General features: G+C 47.2%; 1 protein-coding gene across 2 annotated transcripts in view; it reads left to right on the top strand.

The window, feature by feature from the left end:
* Window positions 1-20,533, top strand: part of St8sia2 (ST8 alpha-N-acetyl-neuraminide alpha-2,8-sialyltransferase 2) — a 70,734-nt gene extending 50,201 nt beyond the window's left edge. For both annotated transcript variants that reach the window (XM_036197172.1, XM_036197163.1), the window contains 2 exons: window positions 660-953; window positions 17,554-20,533. In XM_036197172.1, coding sequence (XP_036053065.1) covers window positions 660-953; window positions 17,554-17,839 — 580 coding nt within the window. In that variant the 3' untranslated portion in view covers window positions 17,840-20,533. The remainder of the gene's footprint in view (window positions 1-659; window positions 954-17,553) is intronic.
* Window positions 20,534-23,876: the final 3,343 nt, after the last annotated feature.

The following is a 23,876-nucleotide window of genomic DNA, read 5'->3' as shown; positions in this document are numbered from 1 at the left end:
TTAAGCTCTGAGGCCTGCTGAATCAGGACCTGGGGAAGCCTATTTTTAACTAGTCTCTGTGGGATTCTCCTGACTTTACAAGCTGGAGACAAGCTCTTTTTCTGTAGCTGTCCACCAGTGCTCTTTTGCTCCCCCATCCTTTCTGTTTCCCTCCCTGCTCGGATACCTGATGGTCCTCCACCCCGCAGAAAGATGACAGCAGTTAACATTGGCTATGCAATCTTTATGGTCCCAGGGCATTCTGAGTAACCATGTTCCTGTGGTCTCCACAACAACCAAACTAATGGGAGCTCTCAGGAACCCCAGAGAGGCTGAGAAAGCTGTCCAGGATCACACGGGTAGTGAGTATCGAACCTGGAAATCTGTTTTCTGAGCCTTCACTCTAATGGGCCAGGGCACACATGCTAAGGGCAACTCCATTGTGGGGCTGAGGAATAACACTGTTGTTCCTCTTTTAGATACTGACCTCCAGGAGAATGATGACATTTTGTGTTTAAGGATATAGAGGGGGTTCAGTAAACGTTTGAGACAGGAAGGAAATGCTTGTGATGCAAAGTACCCATGATGCATCTGAGCGGAGGAAGAGAAGGAAGCAAGAAGAGGCAGAGGACAGGGTAAAGTTCAACGTAAGAAGGACGTTGTTGCCTTTTATCTCCCAGGTGCAACCTGGCTCCAGTTCAGGAGTACGCCCGGGACGTGGGCCTCAAGACAGATCTAGTGACTATGAACCCGTCAGTCATCCAGCGTGCCTTTGAAGACCTGGTGAATGCCACATGGCGGGAGAAGCTGCTGCAGCGACTTCATGGCCTCAATGGGAGCATCCTGTGGATACCTGCCTTCATGGCCCGGGGTGGCAAAGAACGTGTGGAGTGGGTCAACGCCCTCATCCTGAAGCACCACGTCAATGTACGCACGGCTTACCCTTCCCTGCGCCTGCTGCACGCAGTCCGAGGGTGAGTGCGCCACCGTAGCTAAGGGTTGGGGACATGTGGTAAGCAAGGCTGCCTCTCAGAGGCACTTCCATCTCCACACCCATTAGCTGAAGGCTTTTGGCAAACTGTCTGGCTTTTTTGAACCTCCATCAGCAAGGAGGGTGGTTGGCAAACCGGGTTTCATCCAGGTGAGCTGCCTACTTCCTGTGCTCTTAAGAAAGTATTTGGAGGTTATATCGAGGCTCAGTGGGAATGGATGCAATGGACTTGGGAAGGGAAGGCGATGGCAACTGATACGTCACATATCCGCCACCTCAGGTAGGTGATTTCCACCAGAAACAAATGGCTTTGACTTCGAGATGTCACCTTCAGTTCTGTAGACTTTCACTTCTTCATCATTGAACAGGGGTGGGAAGGGTAACATTTCTGGGGTGTAAAGACTAAATGGAGTAATGTCAGCACAACCACTAATACAGACACACTGCCATTGTCAACACTGCCGTCCTTGACTCTTGCACTAAGCCCTGGGTCCAGTCTCCAGCATTGCACAACCAAGGCATGGTGGCTGAAAACTCAGGTGGTGGAGGCAAAAGGATCAGAAGTTCAAGGTCATCCTCAGCAACATAGTGAGTTCAAGGCCAGCATGGGCTACATGAGACCCTGTCTCAAAACAATAAAAATAAATAAAGAAAAAAGAAAAAAATAGTTGATTAAGTCCACATTGATCCAGTTGGGCTTTTCAACAGCCCAGCCAACCTGGTAATTCCTAACTTCCTGCTTATTTCTTCTCCACTGTGAGACCAGACACAGGCCCACCCCCAGGGATTTGGGCTAGGAATCTGCCTGGGGTCACACCCTGGGTCACAAGAGCCAGCAGAGCTGGATGTTAAGGTTCCCGTTATCTATTACAGGGTAAGAAATCACCCCAAAATTTAGGATTGCGAGAAAATGGTAACTGTATTCTTTGAGATTAATGTTCATCAAAACTCAGGAATAGCTTGACTGGATGGCTATGGGCAAAGGTGAACCACACAGTTACAGTCAGACAGTGGCTGGTGAGAGGATGTTGGGGACAGATGGTATTGAGTGCATCACTTTTCATATCCTTTTGGGATTAGAGCTTAGGCAAATGGGTGGATGGTGGTACTATATTCTGGCATATAAGAGGCTGCAGAAGCCTGGGTGGTGGGGTGGGAGCAACTACTGAGAAATTTAGTACTTCCTTAGACATAAATTTGATATGTCTGCTAAAAATACGCATCACCCACTGACCGACCCAACTGTCCACCCAACCAAGGGACCAATCACAGCCTTACTCCAAAGACAGTAGAAGCTCCCCGGTACTGACTCCTTGCTACTGAGGCACATGGGAATACTGTTTGGTGGAGCCTCAGTATAAAAACTGGGAAGCCATCTGAGTCACCCACACAGGACCAGTGCTCATGAAAAAAGGTGACCCTAAGACATTCATGCTTATGATCAAAGTTGGAAATATTTTGGTATTGTTATCACAGGGAATACACTGGCCCCAAGACAGATCTAAAGAAAGAAACGGGTTGGGGATTTAGCTCAGTGATAGAGCATTTGCCTAGGAAGCACAAGGCCCTGGGTTCGATCCTCAGCTCAAAAAAAAAGAAAGAAAGAAAGAAAGAAAGAAAGAAAGAAAGAAAGAAAGAAAGAAAGAAAGAAAGAAACTAACTACCAGGGCAACCACATTGAGTCACACCCTGGCTGGTGAGACAGAGTGGTCCCTGTTCCAGAGGGACACAAGAGAACCTCTGCAGCATCTTTTCCCTTCGTTCTGTCAGAGTGGGTCTGTCTGAGCAACCTTGCTCTCCAGGGCTTAGGCCCCATGCCTTGAAGGGCATGTATTCCTGGAAGGAGGCCCCTCCTGAGTTGATCTGGAGATTCAAGGAGACAGCCGAGGGCAGAGAACTGCCCTTTGACAATAAGAGCAAAAGTCCTTTGGATGGGGCACAGGCAGCCACCTGGAAGAAACCTCTGCAGCCAGAGCTATTTTTAGCCATAATTGACTCACTTTCATCTGTCAAAATAGCATTAAGCAGCCGTAATGAGCCCTTTAAACAAACAGGCTGTTGATCCTGGGAAGAAGGCAGCTCTCTTTGCAAGCACTCCAGGAGAGAATACATCAGGAGCAACAGGTGGGCTGCCCCACCTCAAGCTGTGAGCCAGGAGAGGAGGGAAAGAGAGAGGTGCCTTGGGATGGATTTTCTTCCACAGACCCCTCCGTCTTATGGAGCACTGAGCCAGTGAGAAGGTGGGCAGCCAGCCTGTGTCCTCGGGGAAGACCTCGCCTCCATCTCTGGCCTTACCTGGTGTTCACTGAAAATGAAGGGACAGGTTTGCAAGGGGTGCAGAGTGAAATAGTGAGAGAAATGTCCAAGGGGTGGTAGCAGAGATGGCAGAGGGCCCACTATGTGTAAAGGGTGAGCTATCAGAGAAGTGAAAAAGAACACCAGTAGCATAGGCAGGAACACTTCCAAGCAGCATGTTTGGTGAGGACCAACATCCAGGACCCGTAAAGAACGCCTACAGCTTAACAGCAGAAGCACAGACCACCCAATTTCAAAAAAATAGGAGAAGGATTTGAATAGACATCTCTCCAAAGAAGATACCCAAATGGATAATTAGCATATGACGAGCCATTCAGCATCACCGATGACTGCAGGAAACACAAAACAACAGCGGCCACCAGGTCACACCTAAAAGCATAACTGTCATTAAATAAACTAATAAAGTGACCAGAAGACTAGTGCCTGTGAAGACTTGGAGAATCTGGAACTCTTGCACTCCGCTGGTGAGGATCTCCAAGGAGAGGCAACTTTTGCAGCATACTAGTATCTCTGCTTATTAACGCTCAGCAAAGTCCAGTGGTCCATGCAAGGTGACTCGGCCATTAAGTGGCACAACCAAGAGTAAAGTCATGACATCTGACTCCCTGGGTAGCAGGTGCAGTGGGCACTTGTGCCTCTTCATATCCAGATCTACAGGGGCCGGAGAAGTTCAGTGGGCCTGGGAGCATCCCCCTGGTGTAGACTCTCTATTAGCACAGCAGTTATCCAGGCCCTGGGGCAGTTTTCCCAACAGGCAGGACAAGATGAACTGTCAGAACACTTCAGAACCTCAACACACATCAGTACCTAGTGGGATACGATCTTCTTAAAACTTTCTCATCCCTGGACCAGATGGGGTTGTCTTCCCTGATTTGCTTGGCTATTTCTTTGTATGCATGTGAAATATTCTTCTGAAGAAAAGCAGACATGCTTAGATGTCAACTATTAATCATACATTCTGAATGCTGTGTGGAGGAATAGAAATGAAAAATAGGAAAATAGGTATGGGGGCACATAATATCATAGCTATTGCTTATGGGCCAGACACCATGTTGAGCCTTATCCCATGTAATCACAAGGCTAGACTTAGTCCCATTATCCCCATTTTAAAGATAGAAAGACTGAGCCTCATAGAGCAACTCATTTTCAAAGGCCCCCTGGTAAGGGAGAGATTTGGGACTCTTCCATGGCTCCTCGTCAGCTTCTGTTTACTTCTAGTGCACATGGCCAGGAAATGGTGAAGGGACTCTAGAATAATGCCAAGACTACCAAAGCCAAAATGGGCTTGAGCTCGTAGAAGTAGTAGGAAAAACAATAACCACAACAAAAGCTGCATTATCTTTCAGGCAAATAACAAAACAAAACAAAACAAAACAAAACAAAAAATAGAGGCAGGTGGTACTGAGGCTACAAGAGACAAAGGTAGTCTGGGAGTGTAGTTCTCTTACTTTGCATACTTGAAACTCTGGGTTCGACCCCCATCACTACCAATAAATAAATAAATAAACAAACAAACAAACAAAATAGAGAGGTAAAGCAAGGTGGTAAAGCAAGTCCTCAACTCCTGTTTTCTCTGCAAAGAGGGTAGGGGTGGATCTGTAACCTGCACAAAAGTGAGATGATCTCTGGTACCTTACCTGCCATTCCATTTACTGCCCTAAGCCAGTGGCTCTCTACATGGACCCTGGGTGTGAGCAACATCAGCATCACCTGGGTGTGTGTTATAAATGCACATCCTCAGACCACCCCAGACAGACAGAACCACAAGGCTTAGGAAAATGTCCCACAATCTGTTTGAAGAGGTCTTCCGCCTGATTCCGGTGCACGGCACAGACTTGAGAGCCATTGCCCTCAACAAATGAGGACCGGTTGACACAGCAGTCTGGTTCTCTGAGCAGCTGGCCATGGCGTCTTCTAAACTGAGCTGCACTGGAGGACAGTGGAGGCAGTCACCTTGGCTCTGATTTTTTTTAAAAAAACATGGGAAACTACAGGTACCAGTGAGCCTGAGTTTAAGAAGGTTATCCACCCAAGGATTCATATCAGAGGGTGGGAAGAAATATTGCAAGTAGGAGTGTTCACAAGAAAATAGCAGGGCATGCTGTCCTGGGGTCCCTGATTGAAGGCAAGAGCAGGCAGGTTCACTGAGATCTGTATAGTCATTTTAATTTACACAGGGTGTATGTAAGTCAGCTATGGTGATGAGGCCATGCATGGCAACTCAAAGAGCTATGGCCTGATTGACAATCAGGAGAACGTTAGCTTTCTTCTGGAACAGCCTCGTAGGTAGAACAGAGTTTAGTTCCCCTTTTACCCATAAGGAAACTGAGATTCAGAGATGTTAAGTAAATTGTCCTGCTCTTCCAGATGAGGAGAGAGCAGCTTGAATTAGACTTTTCCTAAATAAGACTGAGATGTCTCTCTACATATCCTGCCACCACATCCTCATATCCACGACAGACTCACCAACCATTCTCTAATGACCACCACCCTTCAAGGATGCTAATTCAACACACATGTTTATGTGGACCTTATTGAGACCTCTGAGACCCTGCCACCAGGCTCAGACCCTGTCTCCAGTTTTGCCAGTGGCTGAAATGGGGTCGCTGTTGGTTCACTTAGCAAATTCATGAGTGAGATGATTTTAGTGGAAGTCTCAATATTCAGAGTCTCAGAGTAAAACCTAAGTCAATCTAAGGAGGAAAGTAGGAATTCGGATCAATTCAAAACTCTGCAGTTAGGCTGAGAACAATGGTGGCCGGAAACTGAGTGGATGGATGACTACCCCAAAGGTTTCCATGCTCTTAAGGCACAGCTGAGGATGTTTGGACACCTTTTAGGTGTTAGGGGGGTCAGGGATCACCTTGTTACTCTGCTTGGCCAGATCCCATTTTAAGAGTCACATCTGCTTTTGAGGTAACCAACTGTTTAAAAAAAAAAAAAACAGTACCAGAAAAACTGAGGACTTGAAACATTTGGGGAGAGAAGGCATTAGGAAGCATGAGAACATCTTCATTCAGTCAGCGGCTCTCATCAGACACTTAAAAGCTCCCAGGGTGCTTTAGGCTAGTGAAATAGAGCCCTTGAGGGACTACTAGATTGAGGCTGCTGGACAGGTGGAGGAAAGGGGTTTGGAGAGGAAGCTATCTGGCCAATGATAAGAACATCCCAGCACCTGAGAGCCTCAGTAACAAGGTGGCTCCTTTAGGAAGTGATGAATTCAGCATCTTTTGAAATGTCTGGGCAGAGCGAATTCCCTTACTGAGGCTGTAAAGAGGGGAATCCATATCATTCACACGGAGTTGGTTGGTCCACTGTCCAGTGAGAGCCACCTAAGTAAAGCACCAGCCTGATATGGTTAAACTGTAAAAAGGGATTGTCTCATAGCTCTAGGGGCTGGACACCCCAAAGTTAAAATGCAGGCAGGGATGGTCCCCTGTGAGGGCTATAAAACATCTATCTCAGTCTCTCTTCTTTGTCTGTGGATAGCTGTCTTCACACTCACGTGGCAAGAATGTTCTCATTTACAAGGATCTAAGATATCGTGGATTAAAACCCATCCTAATGACTAATTTTAATTTGGATACTTCTATGAGATCTTATCATCAAATAAGGTCACATACCAAGGTATTAAGAGTTAAATAGAGCAGACTTCAACCAGTGAACGTGAGGAATACAATTCAACCCCAATAGCTATACCCCACTCCAGAATTCTTCGATTCAGGGAGTTGGTGCATTCAGCAGCTTCCAGCCCAGCTGAGATAGTGACCTGAGCATTGCAAGGAGCAGAGAGCACTGTGCAAAGGCCGCAGTTGGCAGAGCTCAGCTTCGAGTGCCAACAAGGACTCACCATGAGCAGCTCTCCCAAAGGCTTTGCCAGCCAGCAGAGTGGCCCAGTGCCCTGGCTGGCTGTTGGCCAGGGAGGAGAGTAGCAAAGTGGATGGACAGCCAGGCAGTAAAGTGTGGCACAGTAAGTGGGAAGCTAGTCAACAGCTGGTAGTGAATGGTTCTAATTCAATTACAAGAACTGGAGAGGCTGTAACCCACAGAGAAGGCCACCCCTTGAGCAGGGCAGTGTCCTGCTGGCCCTGAGCAGACACCCTGTGAATTGGCGCCAAATTAAGTATCAGGAAGGCTGAGCCTGATCTTGGTATGGCACTGAGTCAGATCCCTTCCTGCCAGGGCTTAGAAAGGACAATCAGTGGAGGGGGCCCTGGCACCTGTCACCACGAACAGAAGCCTAAAGGCCAGAGAGCAGGCTGGGTGAGAGGACAGAAGGTTTGGAGAACAAAGGGACAGCTCAGCCCCAGCTGGGGAGCTTCCCCAGGCACAGCACTCCAGGACAGAGTGTGCGTCCCGGGTCCACACCCTTCTCTTTGCTGGCCCTAGTTTGTTCCAGTAGTAACTCTAGTCAAGGAACTAGAGTTACATTTCTGGAAGTATATTCTATAGAAAAGAAAGAGTATCTGTAGTATTGGGCATTTATTTATTTGTGTACATATATGTGCTTGTGTGGTGGTAGTGATGGTGGTGGTTGTATGCAAGAGTATGTGTGTGTGTGTGTGTGTGTGTGTGTGTGTGTGTGTGCCAGAAACATCATTCCTCAAGAGCCATTCACATTTTTCCCCAATACCCCATCTCTTGCTGGAATGTGAAGGTCACCAATTAAACTAGACTGGTTGACCAGCAAACCCCAGGGATCTCCATGCTAAGCACTTTGCCAACTGAGCTATCTCCCAGCTTATTTATGTTTAATGGTGTGTGTGTGTGTGTGTGTGTGTGTGTGTGTGTGTGTGTGTGTGTTAAATCCCAGTACATATAGTAAAAAGAAAAAGCCAAATTATATGAGAGAAGTTTAGGTGAAAGGGAAGTTAAACTCTTTCTCTCTCCTCCTCCAGGAGACAAACAATGATGCTGACTCTCTGTGTCTTTGTCTCTTTTTACACACGGGGAATTTGTGTTCCCTCATACCTTTCTAGGCTCCGAAGATTATTCCATATGGATGCACACCACCTCATGGTCTCTCAAAGCTGCCAGGCCATACGCGGTACATCTGGCTCATCACCTGTGTAGGCAGAGGCATTGTTCCCAGGCTTTGCTGCAGTGATCAGGGACCCATCCATCACTTAAGATGGTTTCTGTCTGCAAGCACATATGAATCTGTGGGCTCGCTCTTTAGAAGTGTCTTTGCTAAAAAGGGAGATGAATACATGCCTTGTTGATTTTTATGGATATTGCCAAATTGTCCTCCCTACAGGCAGGTGCCAATTTACTTTCACCTACAATTATTGAAAATACCTGCTTTCCCACAACCTCTCCAAAATATGTACTATCAACATTTGTCGTCTTTACTGATCCAGTGAAAACTGGCATCTGATTATTGTTTGAAACTGGATTCCTTTGATTATGGGCAAGGTTGGATAAAAATCTGTTTGTCTCTATGTGGCATCAATTTAAACTATGGAATCTGACCACACAGTTTAAGCTCCCAACAAATTGTCTGGAACCCTCCTGGCTGTTTAGAGTCATGAATGACACTTAACCCTGAAAAGCAAGTCTCTCTACACCCAAGGTGCCCACTCTGTAGCATGGGGAGCCCCTCAAATAACCAGCATTGTGTTTCTTACTCCTTTGTTGAGGCTAAGTCCTGTCTTCACTGGTGTTAGTCTGTCACATGCACAGTCCTGGTCTGCCTGGATGGGTTGGAATAAGCCGGGTGAGCCCACACATCTCTCCTGGCAGTGCCCCCACCGTGAGCTATGAGCTCAGCTTGCCAGTCACCACTGGAGATTTGTGAAGTATGCACTTCGTGCATGATTACACTGGGATCTAGGGTTACAAAAAAACAGGAAGTCAATCAACTTCCTTACAGAATTTAGAAGAGCAGGGAGGAAATAATAGGCAAACAAATAATTCAAGTGTAATGTAGTAGGTATTGTGATAGGGGAATCAGCACTTAGGACCAAAGCCATCCAGGGAGGCTCTAAAGGCTTCAACAGGAAACAGGAAACGATGTAGCAACTGAGAATGTTCAAGAGTGGCTGACCAAAAACAAAGGAAGGAGCTTTGGAGGAAACCAAGATCCTGCAGTGGCAGTTGGGTAGTCCAGAGCAATGATGAAGAAGGTCTGCAGGCCCAGATCTCTGGTATATCCAGCCTGGCTGGGGCTATTGCTTTTGTTTAGTGTACTCATCGGATCACTGAAACTTTTGGTAGCTTGGTCATAGATGAGGTATATTTGAGCTTAGGTAGAACATTGGTGTAGGTAAGCCTAGAGACCTAGACACCTAGAGACCAGAAGCCTCCCTCATTCCCATGGCTTCAGTAACATGTGTGTGTGTGTGTGTGTGTGTGTGTGTGTGTGTGTGTGTGTGTATTGTGTTGGTATGTGCATGTGTGTGTAACTGTGCATCCTTAAGTGTGTATGTGAAGGCTAGAAGTCAACCTTGGGTACCTTTCCTGGGGTACCAACCATCTTGTTTTTTTGAGAGTATTTCCACACAGAACTCAAGACTCGAAGATTAGGCTACCCCCACCCTCACCCTCACCCCCACCCCCACCCCCAGGTTTGGGAGGGTTAAGCTCAGGTCTTCATGTTTGCAAAGCAGGCACTTTACCAACTGAGCTCTTTACCAACTCTTGACAACAACAGCACCAGATTCTAAAATAAAAACCAGAATTTACCTGTCATGCAAAATGGGCAGATTAATCCTGAGATTAGTAGCAGAGACCTCAGTGTTCAGCCAAGGAAAGGACAGTGCCCTTTACATTTCTCTGTGAGACATCCTCCCCCACAAGGACATTATGAGCCCTGTCCCACAGTGTTCCTAGCTTCTTGGAGAAAGTCCTTTGTCCCATCTGGGGGACAGCCACTGTTCTCACAATATAGTGTAGCCAAGACTCCAGGGTGACGGAATGAAGCACTTTAAAGATTAAAGATTTTGGCAATCCTCATTGATTGCTGTCCATGCTCATAAAACACAGTGCTTAACTGTCACAGTCATTGGGGTGGCCAATTTGAAAAATAATTACTGCCGTCTTTGAGATTACTTTGCCTTCTAATTAAAATCTCAAGACTGGGATATTAAAGGTGCATTGTCAATACAACTCTCTGGATGCACCCAGCTAACCTCATTTGGGAAGGCAAAATTAATTAGTTTGTGTTTTAACACCCAGCTGTTATCCCAAGGAAAGGAATCATCCACGAGTCAGCCACGAACGCACACAGTCTCTAAATTGGCCAGAGCGACTGAAGAGACAGAGAGGAAATCTAGAATGATCTGTTCCTACATAACACAGTCAGCTTCTATTACAAGCTGCTCATTAAATGGAGGCCGTGTTCCTGTCAGACATGGCTCAGGAGTTCTTGTTTACCCTGGAGGCAGAGCTGGGAGCAAGCGGGTCCCTCCACCAAGAGCCTCACACTTCCGATTTAGTCTGGAACCTTGTGGGCTATTAACACCTTTCCCAATTAGCGATCATAGATGGAAAATCTGGCACTAGATCTGAAGAGCTGTGTGTTCTGTCCCTGTCCCCACTGTCCACGGTTGCAAAGCGCTGCACACTGCCAGCTTCCCCTTTTTTCTTCCCCACATCTTTCCACTTTTCAGTTTGAATAGTAGTTGTTTGGCACACAGCAGACCTCAGGACCACCATTCCCAGACCTGCTGCAGTGATAAAGCCTGGAGTCCCAGCGGTTTAACACAGTAGATGTTTGTGTCTCACTCTTATCAAATGTGACAGGAGTTGTTCGAGACTCTCTTCCAGTCAATGGTTTGAAGATCCATGGTGCATCCTGTTTTAGCCAACCCATCTCTAGATCAGGGGAAGAGAAAGTAGAAGAAGCCCCTCTTGTTGTAGACTGGGCACCAGAACTGGTGATATGATCCCTCTTAATCACAAGGATGCTGGGATGGGTCGGGAAACACACTGAGGCTTGGAGAATTACTATTGTCTCTGCCTAGGGCCTCAGGTACAGCATGCAGGGAGCTGGATGGCTGAATCCTACAAAGGAATGTAAGCCATGGCCCCAGTTGCTAAGCACTGAAAAGGAGTAAGGGGACAGCTCATGGTGATCAGGTAGTGTGATTAACAGGTTGAGCCTGGGAGGAGCTAGAGGAACAAAGGGGACAGAGAATGTTTCCAGGAAGGTGGGCTGTGTGTGCTTAATTTGGGGAAAGAGAAAGAGAGTTTAGCCAAGGAGGGGGTGAAGGAAGGTATGGGGTGGGGAGACCCCAGCATGTGTGTGTCACCCTCCCCTGCTAGCTGCTTGGCTATCCCATTGATTAAACTCAAACCTGACCCCCTTTCTGGGCATAGCACTACTGCCTAAAAAGAAATCCATTTCTGAAAGCCTTCCCCTGCTAAGGCTGTACTATCAGACGGTAAACAAAGGACACATCCCTAGGATGGCATCTGGCTGTGATAGCTCAGGGAGTGAACATCAGTAAAGACACACGCAGGACACCACCAGTGGCTCATGTGTCCCTGTATAATGTCCGGGGCCACTCGATGGTCTCTGGCTAACACTAGTTGTAGCTCCGGCCATGTCATCCTAACCCCGACCTCTACGAAATCACCACAGGGTGAAAAGTGCCCTAGAGGCCAAGATTTAAAAACACACATTCTTATATCCAAACTCTGTCTAATCATATGCATATGAATCTTGCTTCTGCTCAGGAAAATCTCCCACGTCCACTACATCTGCCTCTGTTCACTGAAAGAGGAAGATGAGTTCAATTGAAGAGGCTGGTACTCTAATCACAGACCAGTTCTGTCTGACCCACCCAACAAGGTCTCACATGATAATTTTAAAGAGATAAATTTTTGATAGTGTTGGGAATTAAACCCAGAACCTCGTGCATGCTGGGCAAGTGCTCTACCACTGAATACCCTTAATGTTGTAAAAACATTTTAATTAGTTACCAACATTTTAAAATTTGGAGAATTTATACAAAAAAAAAAATCCAATTTCTGGTACTTTAAAAAAAATCAGAACATCTGAGTGTCAGCCTTGAGAGCAACAATGAAACTGGTCATTCCTGGAGACGACACCGTCATCACTGCCCCCTTTCTGTGGCAACACTGAGGTAGGACACCAGGTTTCTTTGTACACAACCCAACTCTCAATTTACTCCATTTTACCTCTGCCAGGCTGCTGAGCCGGCTGAGTTCTCATCTATCCTTACATGTCCTCTGTTCCCCTCTCCCTTCCCAACGTAACCCACACTTGGGCTCTTTCTCTAGCTCCCCCTCCTAGTCAGAGCAGGAGTTAATGGAGCACATTGTAGGAATCTCAGTGTGCAGGCTCCTGGGAGTGAGTGGACCCTGGGCATCTCCTAAAGCTCCTGGTGTCGCAGTGGACAAGTAAATTAAGAAACTATGCACTAGGACTGAAGTGTAATAGGCAAGCTTAGCAAAGGGCAGGCTCTCCATTGTTGAATGTGTGTCTGTTGAGGGAGATGAACATTCCCCAGGATGTATGGGAGGACCTGCCTTCACTGGCTGTCCTTCTGGAAGTCATCTTTAAAACAAAACAAAACAACAACATAAAACCTTTAATTCACATATTGTAACTACAGCTTGATGAGTTGTAAACATTCAGTTGTGAATCTGTGATGTGAACATCATCAGCACAACCCTGCTTTAAAGACTTTTGTCACCACCAAAAGTCCCTTTACACCCATTTGCAGTCCCACAGGGAGTCATCTCTTTATAGTCTCCCTGCCTATGTCCCCCAGGACCCTCCCAAGCCCACCTCATAGCCATGTTGTGCACAGAGAGTGCCATGGTGGCCAAGGAGCCCCAACCTCAGCATCAAGCATCCCTAGGCCATCACCAGACTTCCTTCCTATTAGCTGGTGAGTAAATAGATAGCCCCATGGGCAGACCCACATACTAGCACCAGCCACCTTCCTGGCCACCCATGTACTGTCAGGGCTAGACCACAAAGGACAAAGAACATGAATATGGAATCAGAGGAACCCCAGTTCAACCCCTCACCAAGTAAGATCTTGCCTAATCCTTGAGACCTGTCTAGTGCCTCAGTCTGTGGTATAGCCACTATGTGAAACCCTGGATGAGGGGGTAGGGTACTGAGAGAGAGCTACTGAAGTCAGGGCCAGACCTCAGTTGAGATACAGTGGAAGGGGAGTGGCTGTGGAATGTGGGTACGATGGTTGGTGTATTCGTCATGTTCTCTAGAGTAACACAACTTATAGATTGAATATATATATGGGGGATTTATTATTTGAATGACTTACAGGCTGTGGTCCAGCTAATCAAACAATGACTGTCTGTCAATGGAAGGTCCAAAAATCTAGTAGCTGTTCAGTTCATGAGGCTGGATGTCTCAGCTGATCTTCACTATGTGCCAGAATCCCAAGGAAGTAGGTTCTAATGCCAGTGAAGGAGTGGATTTGTTAGCAAAGTGAAAGTAACCAGGCAAAGGGTAAAAATGTCCTTCTTCCATGTCCTTATATAGGCTTCCAGAAGATTGCATGGCCCAAAATGGAGGTGGGTCTTCCCACTTGAAAAGATCTGTAATCAAGGTATATCTTCCCACATCAAAGATCCAAATTAAAGGTGTACCTTCCTACCTCAAAAGTCCAGATTAGAAGTGGATCTTTCTACTTCAAAGGAAGCAAAAATCCCTCACAGATGTGCCCTGTTTGGGGGTTTTAGTTAATTCCAGATGTAGTCAAGTTGACGACCAAGAAGAGTCATCACAGTTGAGGAAGGATAAGGGTCACAAGATGGACCTTTCAAAGATGTAATTCTTCTCAAGAGCTCAGAATAGTATTGCAATGTGGGGCAGTTGGAAGAAAACCTCATCACAAAACACAGCCTTTCAGAGACATCCAAGCAACTGCAATAAGTAGTTCTGATATCCTGTGGATTCTTGGGATAGTGGCATTAATTCCCCACTTGGCTTAGGGTCTCCAGCATCACGTTCCCCCATGGAGTTCTCTCATCTACAGTAAGGCTGGCTGATGTAACTTATCACATCAATTCAGAACTAGACATGTCCAGAGCCACACAGTATGGGTCCTGTGTGAATTCAGCCTGGCTCATTCCTCCTCCTGCTCAGGAAGACTAGGGGGAAACCCCCTCTTAGAGATCCAGGCCCATTTGTATTATGGGGAGCAGAGCAGAGCAGACACAAAAGGCAGACATACTGCATCTGTGTCCAATCTACCAGGCTTCCCTGTGACCAGAGGAAAGAAATTTCCAGCCACTGAGGGGCCTCAGTTAACCCATCCTGGACCCCAGTGGGACTGACTACACATAGGCTGCCCTCACATTCTCAGTGTATTTTCTTTCAGACAAGTGGTACTCCAGCCCTTGCCCCTACCTAACCCAAAGAAAGTAGGCCACAGCCCTGTGGAATCTCAGTCTAAGGGGAGGAAAGACTAAACATAGCCCCCCCCCCATCCGAAATCAGCCCTCCCTCCTCCTCAGTGATAATACACTTCTTCAGTAGTCCTGGCTGCTCAGCACAGAGGCAGCGAGCTAGACAGATGACCCACAGAGAACCCAGACTATAAGGAAAGGCGCGCATGTGCACTGCTGTCCCATGAGACTTCAGCAGCCTGGGAAAGAAACCATTACACAGGTGACCTTGGGTACAGGCCAGAGACCAGAACAAAAGAGCAACAGAATTTTGATGGGGGGAGCACTGTGAGACAGCGTAGGGCCTTGGTGGGGAGCTGTGGCCATGTGTACTGGGGAGGCTGGTGCAGTGAGGGAAAGGCCAGGCTGGAAGTACAGCCAGGGAAGGTCTTGCAGAGTATCTATTGTGGAATTTGGATAGCATGAGGAGAAAGGAGAGGTTTCTGAGAGATGCACAGGAGGCTGTGGGAGGGAGTTGGAGGACTTTCAATGGTCGACCATCACCATAGATATTTCAGCAGTATGGAGAAGAAAGGGCAGGTTTGCGCTGTGTCCACAGACTGGCTTCATGCTAGTTTTCAACTGTGCTGTGTCTACAGTTACCAGAGCCACTGCACGGCTCTCTTTGTCATGCCATCTGATTCCCTGTTGGAAAATCAGTTGCTTGGAAGTTTCTAGGTTCATACAGCCTAAAACAGGAGGAGCCACAAGGATGAGGATCTCCAAGTGACGGACTTACCAAACAGCCATGGTTGTCCAAGGGACCACCTAGCTCCCGCTGTGCCCAGGAGAATCACAAGCTTCATTGTGACCATCTGGGTCCACTGCCTCCTATCTCAAGGTCCACAGTGACATTCAGATCACACTAGACAAATATTTCTGTTGGAGAGATAGGTTGTGGGGCTCCTTAAAATACCTTTTATTTATAAAACCTTGAAAATATTGCCTACTTTACTGTAACTATATGAGTTTTTAGGCATCTGTGACCTCATGTGCTCCAGAAGCTAATGCTTCTTCCAAACAAAAAAGCAAGGAAATGCTCCAGAGATGACTCTAGAATCTTTTGGGTTTCTTTTCTGAGCTGCAGAAGGAGTCATTGAGCATAAAGGGGTTTGGGGGGCTTCAAGGAATCCTTTCGCTCTCCACTCCTCCAGACCAGCTAAAATCACTGTGAAGAACACACACACACAAAATAGTCTTATCCTTCGACAATAAGTAAATGTTTTGTTCTGGTGTCCTTCCACTTCCAGCACGAATTTAATTGGCCATCATTTGAGGGGCCATCCGAAACTTCAGTGGTCTTTACTTCAGTGGAAGAGGGGCAAGCCTGTGGGATACGGCCCCACGGAAATTTTTGTTTAAAGACAGGAAATCGTGGTCTGGGTCTGGTTTAGAGACACACTGAGCCAGCTCAGTGGTCAGCAATTCTGCCTTTTCATTGGAGCAGAAGCCTGGCTATTAAAGCCATTCAGCCAGGGGCAAGCAGAGCTTTAACTACAAATGAAGAAGTGGGGGCCACTCAGAGTGAGCTCTGGATCCACAGCAGGAAGCAAAGATGACAAGTGTTCTCATGTGTAGACGATTTTCTCCATTCTCTCGGAACCTGGAGGTAACTGAACCATACATCAGTGGGAAAAATGAGGTCCATCAGAGAGAAGCAACTTTCTCAAAGACACAGATAGCCAACAACTGAATCATCTGAGTTACTTATGTCCATCCTCCAGCAATGGTTCCTCATCCCAAGTGCAGATGGCCCCTCCTGTGCTCTTCTGACTAAGGTACACAGAGATGCACAGTACTCCATTCACCCGGGATGCTTCATCCAATGCCCTGCTCTCTGCCCTTCTCCATGTTTCCTCCCATCACTCTTTGACAGAGTCCCAAAGGCAGAAAACACGACTCCCTACTCAAGATGGCTAAAAAGATCGAGTGACAGATCTTTGGAAGAAATGTGTAAACAGAATACAGCCTCGTAGCCCAGAGCCCCTTGGTTCTGCAGAGAAGTTACACATGTTGTCAGGGAAGGTCAGCTGCCTCAGATGGTGGGGCTTCTAGGAACACTGATAGGAAAGAAGTCTACCTGTATGACATGCTTAAGTGGAGAAGACTAATAGAACTGCCCATAAGGCGATGGGCATTATGCAGACAAACATGCTTTAGGAGGGGTCAGGGCCAAGCCCGGAGGGGTCAGGGCCAAGCCTGGACACATCGGTGTATGTTGCTGGTGACCCTTCCATGCTCTAACTACAGTGTGGTTACATAGTCATAATTGAAGCCGTATGGTTGCAGATCCAAGTGTTTATCACCCAGCCCATCACAGAAGGCTGCTAACGCTGCTTCAGTTGCCAATGGGTCTAAGTTCAAGACAAGGTACCGCCCCTTCCCACACGTGACCTTGGGGTGCCAGTTTTTACCATGGTGTCCTGGACCTCATAGACTCATGTTCAGGAAAGCACCAACTCAAGGTGTGGTCCAGGTGCTTAATCGGTGGTTGTTGTCAATCTTCTGAGAAGGAAGTCTAGGGTCTGTGGCTTGACTGATCCTTGGGGTGGCAGGAGGTGGGCTGCTGGGCAGAATAGAATTGCTCTCTTCTTGGAAGAAACCCATTTCCTCATTGTTTCTGTATGTGTTGGTTTATAATGTATATTGTGAGTGGATGCATTTGAGTGTGCACATGCGTGCATTCATGAATGAGTGCATGTGTGTGTGCAGTATGCCCCTGCACAATCAGGTTACAGCTATACTCCACCATGCCCTGCTTTTTGATGGATACTGAGGAATCCAAACAGGTTCTCATGCTTGCAAGGCAGGCATTTCAACTGAGCTGACTTCCCAGACCTTATTTTTTTTTTAACTTCTTTTTTTTTCTTCTCCAGATATTGGCTGACCAACAAAGTCCACATAAAAAGACCAACTACTGGCCTCTTGATGTATACCCTGGCCACACGCTTCTGCAATCAGATCTACCTCTATGGCTTCTGGCCTTTTCCACTGGATCAGAATCAGAACCCTGTCAAGTACCACTATTATGACAGCCTCAAGTATGGCTATACCTCCCAGGCCAGCCCCCACACCATGCCCTTGGAATTCAAGGCCCTCAAGAGCCTGCATGAGCAGGGGGCATTGAAACTGACTGTCGGCCAGTGTGATGGGGCTACGTAAGGATGGCAGCCCATGGGACTCAATGGCTCACTTTCCTGCCAGCTACACCACAGGCAGATGGGAGTCGGGGTGGCACAGACAATAGAACAAGCAGGCTAGTGGTTTCCTTTGTTAAAGTGTAAAACAGTGACCAGAATATATATATCTATACCTGCATATATATATTGACCTGAGTATTTATAACTGTGTGGTGTTCATCTAGCATTAGGCAGATAAGCCACAGGAAGAAGGTGTGGAGAACCCACCTGGACCAGATGGAGACTCAGTCCATCTTTGGGGGCAGAAGGACTTGACATGCAAAGAAGCCAGTCCCGTGACTTTGGATGACAACCCACCTCCTGGGTTGGACGGATCTCTGGGCTTGTGGATAAATGGAGAGCCACCTGTTGTCAGCTTTCCCCGAACCTCTGAGTGATGTGGATTCTGGGTAGCCCAGACTCAGAAAGGACAGTTTGAACCAGTCTGAAGAGGTACAGTTCATGGAGGAGAGACTTGGAGAGTTCCACTGGGCAAAGAGGCACAAGGAGACCAAACATCAGAGGTCACAACAGAGCTGAGGACCTTGTCCATGAACTTGAGAGCGTAACTGGCCGACGTTCACATGGGTTGTGCCTGTGTCCCAGTCAGGCCTTCACAGTTCCAGAGAGAGGCTGGAGGAAACTCAGTGGAGAGCCCCATAGCCTGACTGGACACGTACCCTCCAGAACTTAGTAGTGTGGAGCAGCAGATGGTCCTAAAGAGGTAGAGTGCTATAAATCATGGTTTTAGAAACCTGAGACTGTCTAGGGGGTTGCTCCACCTCAGAAAAGGACAAAAGAGTGTCTAAAATATGGTCATTTTGTTGGGTGTGCTTTACAGCAACTGAAGCCCACTGAGGAAGTGATCCTAGGGCATCAACTTCCAGGTTAGCCTTTGTCCCATCCTCTAAGAATGTCACATGAGGGAACTCTACTGTCCTATCTACCACCAGAAAGACACAGCAAATGCTTGAAAGGGCACAGTCACCATAGGGATCATCCTGTTCACAACATATAGCATCGCCTTTCTAGGCACCTCACAGAGCCCCAGACCCGGACTCTGGGAAGACTGTGGAGCACCCGGTTGTGGGTCATTATAGTCACTCTCTGTTTGCTTTCTGCACCCTGCACTCTGAGGGTCCCCTGCAGCCAGACCACTCTGTCAGCATCACCTTCTTGTCACTTCCCCAACTTGACAGTCATCCCTGACCACACCAAGCTCCACCATGGAGATTTTCAGCTCTTCTGTGAAAGGTTCCAATGTCCACTCTACACACCTGCTGACCCCCACCCCCCACATAAGCAATGACTGCAAAGTTTTTGCAAAATCTTTTCCCCCCTCTATGAAGATTCACACTTAAGACTTATTTTTCTTGTAAAAAGCCCAAAACTAAACACAGTTCCGAACACTGGATATAATCTCCAAGGGAAATCTGGGCTCAATGCCAATAATGTAGGGGTTGGACTTACAGGTCACACACAGTAAAGCCATATCCAGCTTGATTTGTTAGATGCAGTCCCTCGCCTGATAAATAATGTTTTTTTAAAACATATTTGAAAGATAAGGAAAAAAACTATTATCTTGAAGGTGAATAGAGTTAAGAAAAGTAATCAAGATCTGCTCCCAAGCATATGAGGCCTGACGTAATTAATCAACAGCCATTCAGAACATAACATTTGCTCTCAATTAATGGCTGATGGGAAATGAGCAGAGACAATGGAGGGACACCCTGGAACCATTAACCCTGTGTACAGTCCTTCCAGCCCCAAGTCAAGATGAGGACTGTACATCTCCATGTTTCTCTCTTTATTCTTGTTACAGTATAAAGCGTGTGGTTTGGGATTTGCATCATAAAATGAATATTTAAAAAAGCAACAGCCCTAACAGCCTCCCTGGGAACTGAGTGGTTCAGCCTCCTCGTGAGCTGTGGAAATAATTAGTATCATATTTTACATGTCTCCAGAGCCTTTCATCTTAAGGATCTCAAAGGCTCTAGAAGACATTTAATTTCTGAAGTTTGCAGTGCCCTGGAGGAATAGGTAAAGTCACCAGCAGGGCCTTGCATTAGTAAAGCCCTTGGATGTTAGAATAGTCCATGTGGAATCATGAAGAAGGCCCAGAAGTCAGGTTCTGGAGGTGACCCTGAACTCCACCCAGCATCCTCTCTCTCTCTGCAGAGGAGTTAGAGGGCCAGTCGTCAAACCGGACTTAGGCAGGCTATAACCTGATTGGAAAAAGTCAGCAACCTCAGGACTACCCATATATGCCCTTTCCCTAACTCAGCAGGCCTTAGGCTATCTATCTAAATAATCTGGGCATATAGCAGCAAGAATCTATGAGCCTTAGCTTTCCCTCTCCTTCTTCTCCAGCTAAACTCACAGTCAGCAGCCAAGTGTCCTTTACTGCCTACTGAGAACTCACTGGGGCTGGGTTCCATTAACCTAGGCTGGCTGACCTTGGCTGGCCCCCAGGAGGCCCAGCCTGCACTCTTAACCTGATTGCTGCCACCATAGTCAACCATAGCACCCCATCAGCCTCAGCCAGTCCCCACTACTTTTGGCTATCAGTCACCTTCTCAGTTCACCCACCTAAGTCTGACAGACCTCCATTTACTTGGAGCTTCCAATGACTCCAACCTTAGCCTCTGCCATCACCAAAAAAAAAAGGAAGGAAGAAAGAGAGAGAGAGAGAGAAAGAAAGAAAGAAAGAAAAGAAAGAAAGAAAGAAAGAAAGAAAGAAAGAAAGAAACCAACGAACTAGGCATTTGCCATGATACCTTTCCTCGGAAACTCTTGGCCTCTGCCTCCCACTTCCCCTCCATTCTCCCATTTCCGAGTAAGTGAGGCTCCTCCTCTGGCCAGAGAGTCCTTCCTCTCATACCTTCTATTTCTTCACTGGCCCCCTTGCATTCACCCTGATTCCTATAGCCTCTTCACTGAATTCCTCCACTACCAGACCTTGGCAGGGTCATCTGTCCCTGTTGCCTCTGCTGCCACCAATCCCCTTGACCACACCTTAGCGGCACCTCCTAGTCCACTCCGGGGACCAGCCTCTCAGTGCCCTCCATGTGCTAACTCGAAAGGCCTCTCTCCCTGCACAGCTCTACGGTGAATTGTCCTGGGCAAGACACTATGTTCTTAAGCTTTTACTCCTCCTACCCATGATCACTTATTTATATATTTATTTATGTATTTATGAGTTATTTATTGGCACTCCTACCTTGAATTGAAAAGGGAGCCAAGGAAGAGCTGCCCATTTTTCTCCCTCTTCTCCCCATACCACAAAGTAGCTATTCCTTCCAGTAAGATCCTCCCCACAGGCCCCTGCACGGTGCATCAGCAGTTCTGTGCCTTCCTTCAGACCTAGCTACCACCACCCAAAGAACACCTTCCGCTCCCCTTAGCCTCTTGGCGCCACTGGATGCTCTGGCCCCAGGATGACGGGCTGCATCTTAAACATACTCTACCTGCTCTGACATTTTGAACTCAGCACATCTGAAGCTAAGTAGACCATCCGTCTTCCCTGCACGATCCTTCGTTTTCCCACTGGAACACCAGAGAGTCTTTGAACATAATCTAGGACCCTAGGATGACCACTGACAACGCTTCCATACATTCCCTCACTACTCTTCCCAACTAGTCCCAACCTCACTTCTGCTTGACCCTTGGATTCCATAGTAGCCGTCTCCTCTCCCAGACTTCCCTAAGCATGCACACTGGTCTGTACCTCCAGTTCTTCAAAAACCTTGATAAGATCCCTGGCCCACAAAAATGTGCCCATCTTTATCCTAACATCACAGGGTACCCAATCAGGTCCCTTCATACCCTGCTCTGGCATATCCGGAAGAGTTGTCATTAGTGGAAAAGGTGCCATGTTTCCCGGCTCTGTGCCTTTGGCCTTACAATTCTCATCTTCTGGATCACTCTTGAGTTTCTTCCAAGGCCCATGCAGAGACCACATCCTCCATGAAGCCCTCCCTGATCCACCAATGCTGGGATCTCTCCCTCCACGGAACCACCACAGCACTTTATTTGTACCTTTCTCATGGCACTTACCATATTCTGCCTTGTATTATAGCTACTTGTGCACTTGTCCTATGTCTGTTCTTAAACTGTAAGCTTGTCAAGGGCAGGCACTGTTTTATTCATCTGTACCCATCACAGCACTAGGCGTGGTGCATAGCACACAAGGGTTGCTCAATAAATGTTTGTTGGATTAAATCCTGGGTGTCTACAGAGGCCTTTATAGTGAACAAAACCGTTTCGCATCTATCATGTCACGAGAACCTTCCAAAAAGTCATGTGGGTTGGACCTAAGCAGAATAAATAGGTCATTAAACTGAGGCAAAGGCCTACATGGAATTTTCAGCAGAGTTCTACCCTCACTCTAGGGCTGTTTCTATAAATCCATGTGGTTGGAGCATTCATTATAAAACTAAAAATTGACTTTAGCTAGATGTGGGCTTGGCTGCCCCAGGTCACTATTGCATCTTCCTAGGGCAAACCTTAGTATGAACTCCAGCACATATGCCCCTGAATGCAGGCAGACTTTCACTGTTTCTGGGAGGACAGACACCATTTGGGTTTTCTCAGACCCTGGGGGGTTGAGATGCGGGACCTCATTCATCATTCCCACCGCTGTTGTTGCAGGGTGGGAAACCATCCATCCAGATGGCAGAGAAACCAGTGGCTCCAAGAGGCCGCTGTTTGATGAATGTCTTCATGCCTAATTAAGGCTTTCCTTCCAGAATGGAACAGAGACATTTATTGATGCCAGTCAGATGGGACTCCAGACATGAATGCTGCCTCATAAATGCCCTTAACAGCTTCTCCAATGACACGAACAGCCCATCCCCGCCCGCCATCTCTCACCAGCCCTCTGGATATCTTCTTTGCCATCTCCGTCCCCATACTTTTACCCCCCGCCCCGTCTTGCTGCTCTTCTCAAACATTCTGGGGGTGTGTGTGGAGAGGGGTCACATAGATGTGTTTCCTGAATGTGGAAGTGGCCACCCACTGAGGTAATCGCTAATGGCTGGCTCTGTCTCCAGTGTAACCATTCCCTGGCTAAGTGTCAGCTCTTATTCTTGGGTACCTGAACCCTAACCCAGGTATTGTGAGCGACGGCAGTGAGGAAAGGGGGAGGCAAAGCATTTAGTACCATCCCTCAGGGAGGCAAAGAACAAATGACTTCTGTTCTGGTGGTGGGCTGCTCGTGACAATGGGAGGTTTCCATGGTTACCAGTTAGAGTCGGTATAGGTTGCCTTTGGGCATTATAGAGATAGTTGAGTCTTCATTCTCAGCAGTCCAGGTGATGGGGGAATCTTCGTACATGGTGCATATACAAGGCAGGGTCTGTCTAGTCATTCTAGTTGCCTTTGGCCAAACAAAGCCCAGGAGAGTCAGCCAACCAGGACACTAAAGAGCCTTTGTGGCCTGTCCCATCCCCACCGTTTCCTGAGTCATAATACTTTCCCATTCGAGAAGACTAGCAGGAAAATGGGCCTTCCAAAGGGGCCTCCAAGAAATGTCAAGAAAGGTCCAAATGTTCTAATCAAGAAGACAACTTCAAAAATCTAAAGAGGCTTCTATGGCCAGACCGGCCAGGAGCCGTCAATTCTCAGGTAATTGTTGGAAAACCAAGAGCCAAGAAGTAGGAAAATTAATCTTAGTATGCCAGCCACACAGAGGCATGCAGGGTCTCAGACAACAAACTGAGGTGAGTCAAGGCTGGTGCCAGAAAACATCCTCCAGTGCGGCTCCATTTGCTTAGATGAGGTTGTAACAATGAGGCTGCTGAACAGTTGGTGAAGGGCTCACTGGTCAGCAGGATTAGGGCACTGTGAGTTAGAGAAGACACCTAAGAACTCCTTTGTGTCATTATTGTGAAAGCACAAATCAAGAAGAGGCTAGGTAGGGAAATGGAGTGAGGAAGAGTAGGAAAGTGCAGTGCCATGGAGCAAAGCGACACCCAATCATGCCCTTGCCCTTGCCCTGGTCATACCTACCAGGCTCTCTT

This window comes from Onychomys torridus, chromosome 1, assembly GCF_903995425.1.
Source record: "Onychomys torridus chromosome 1, mOncTor1.1, whole genome shotgun sequence".
Classification (NCBI taxonomy): Eukaryota; Metazoa; Chordata; class Mammalia; order Rodentia; family Cricetidae; genus Onychomys; species Onychomys torridus.
The sequence above is the reverse complement of the archived record's forward strand: the minus strand, read 5'-3'. Positions and strand labels throughout refer to the sequence as shown.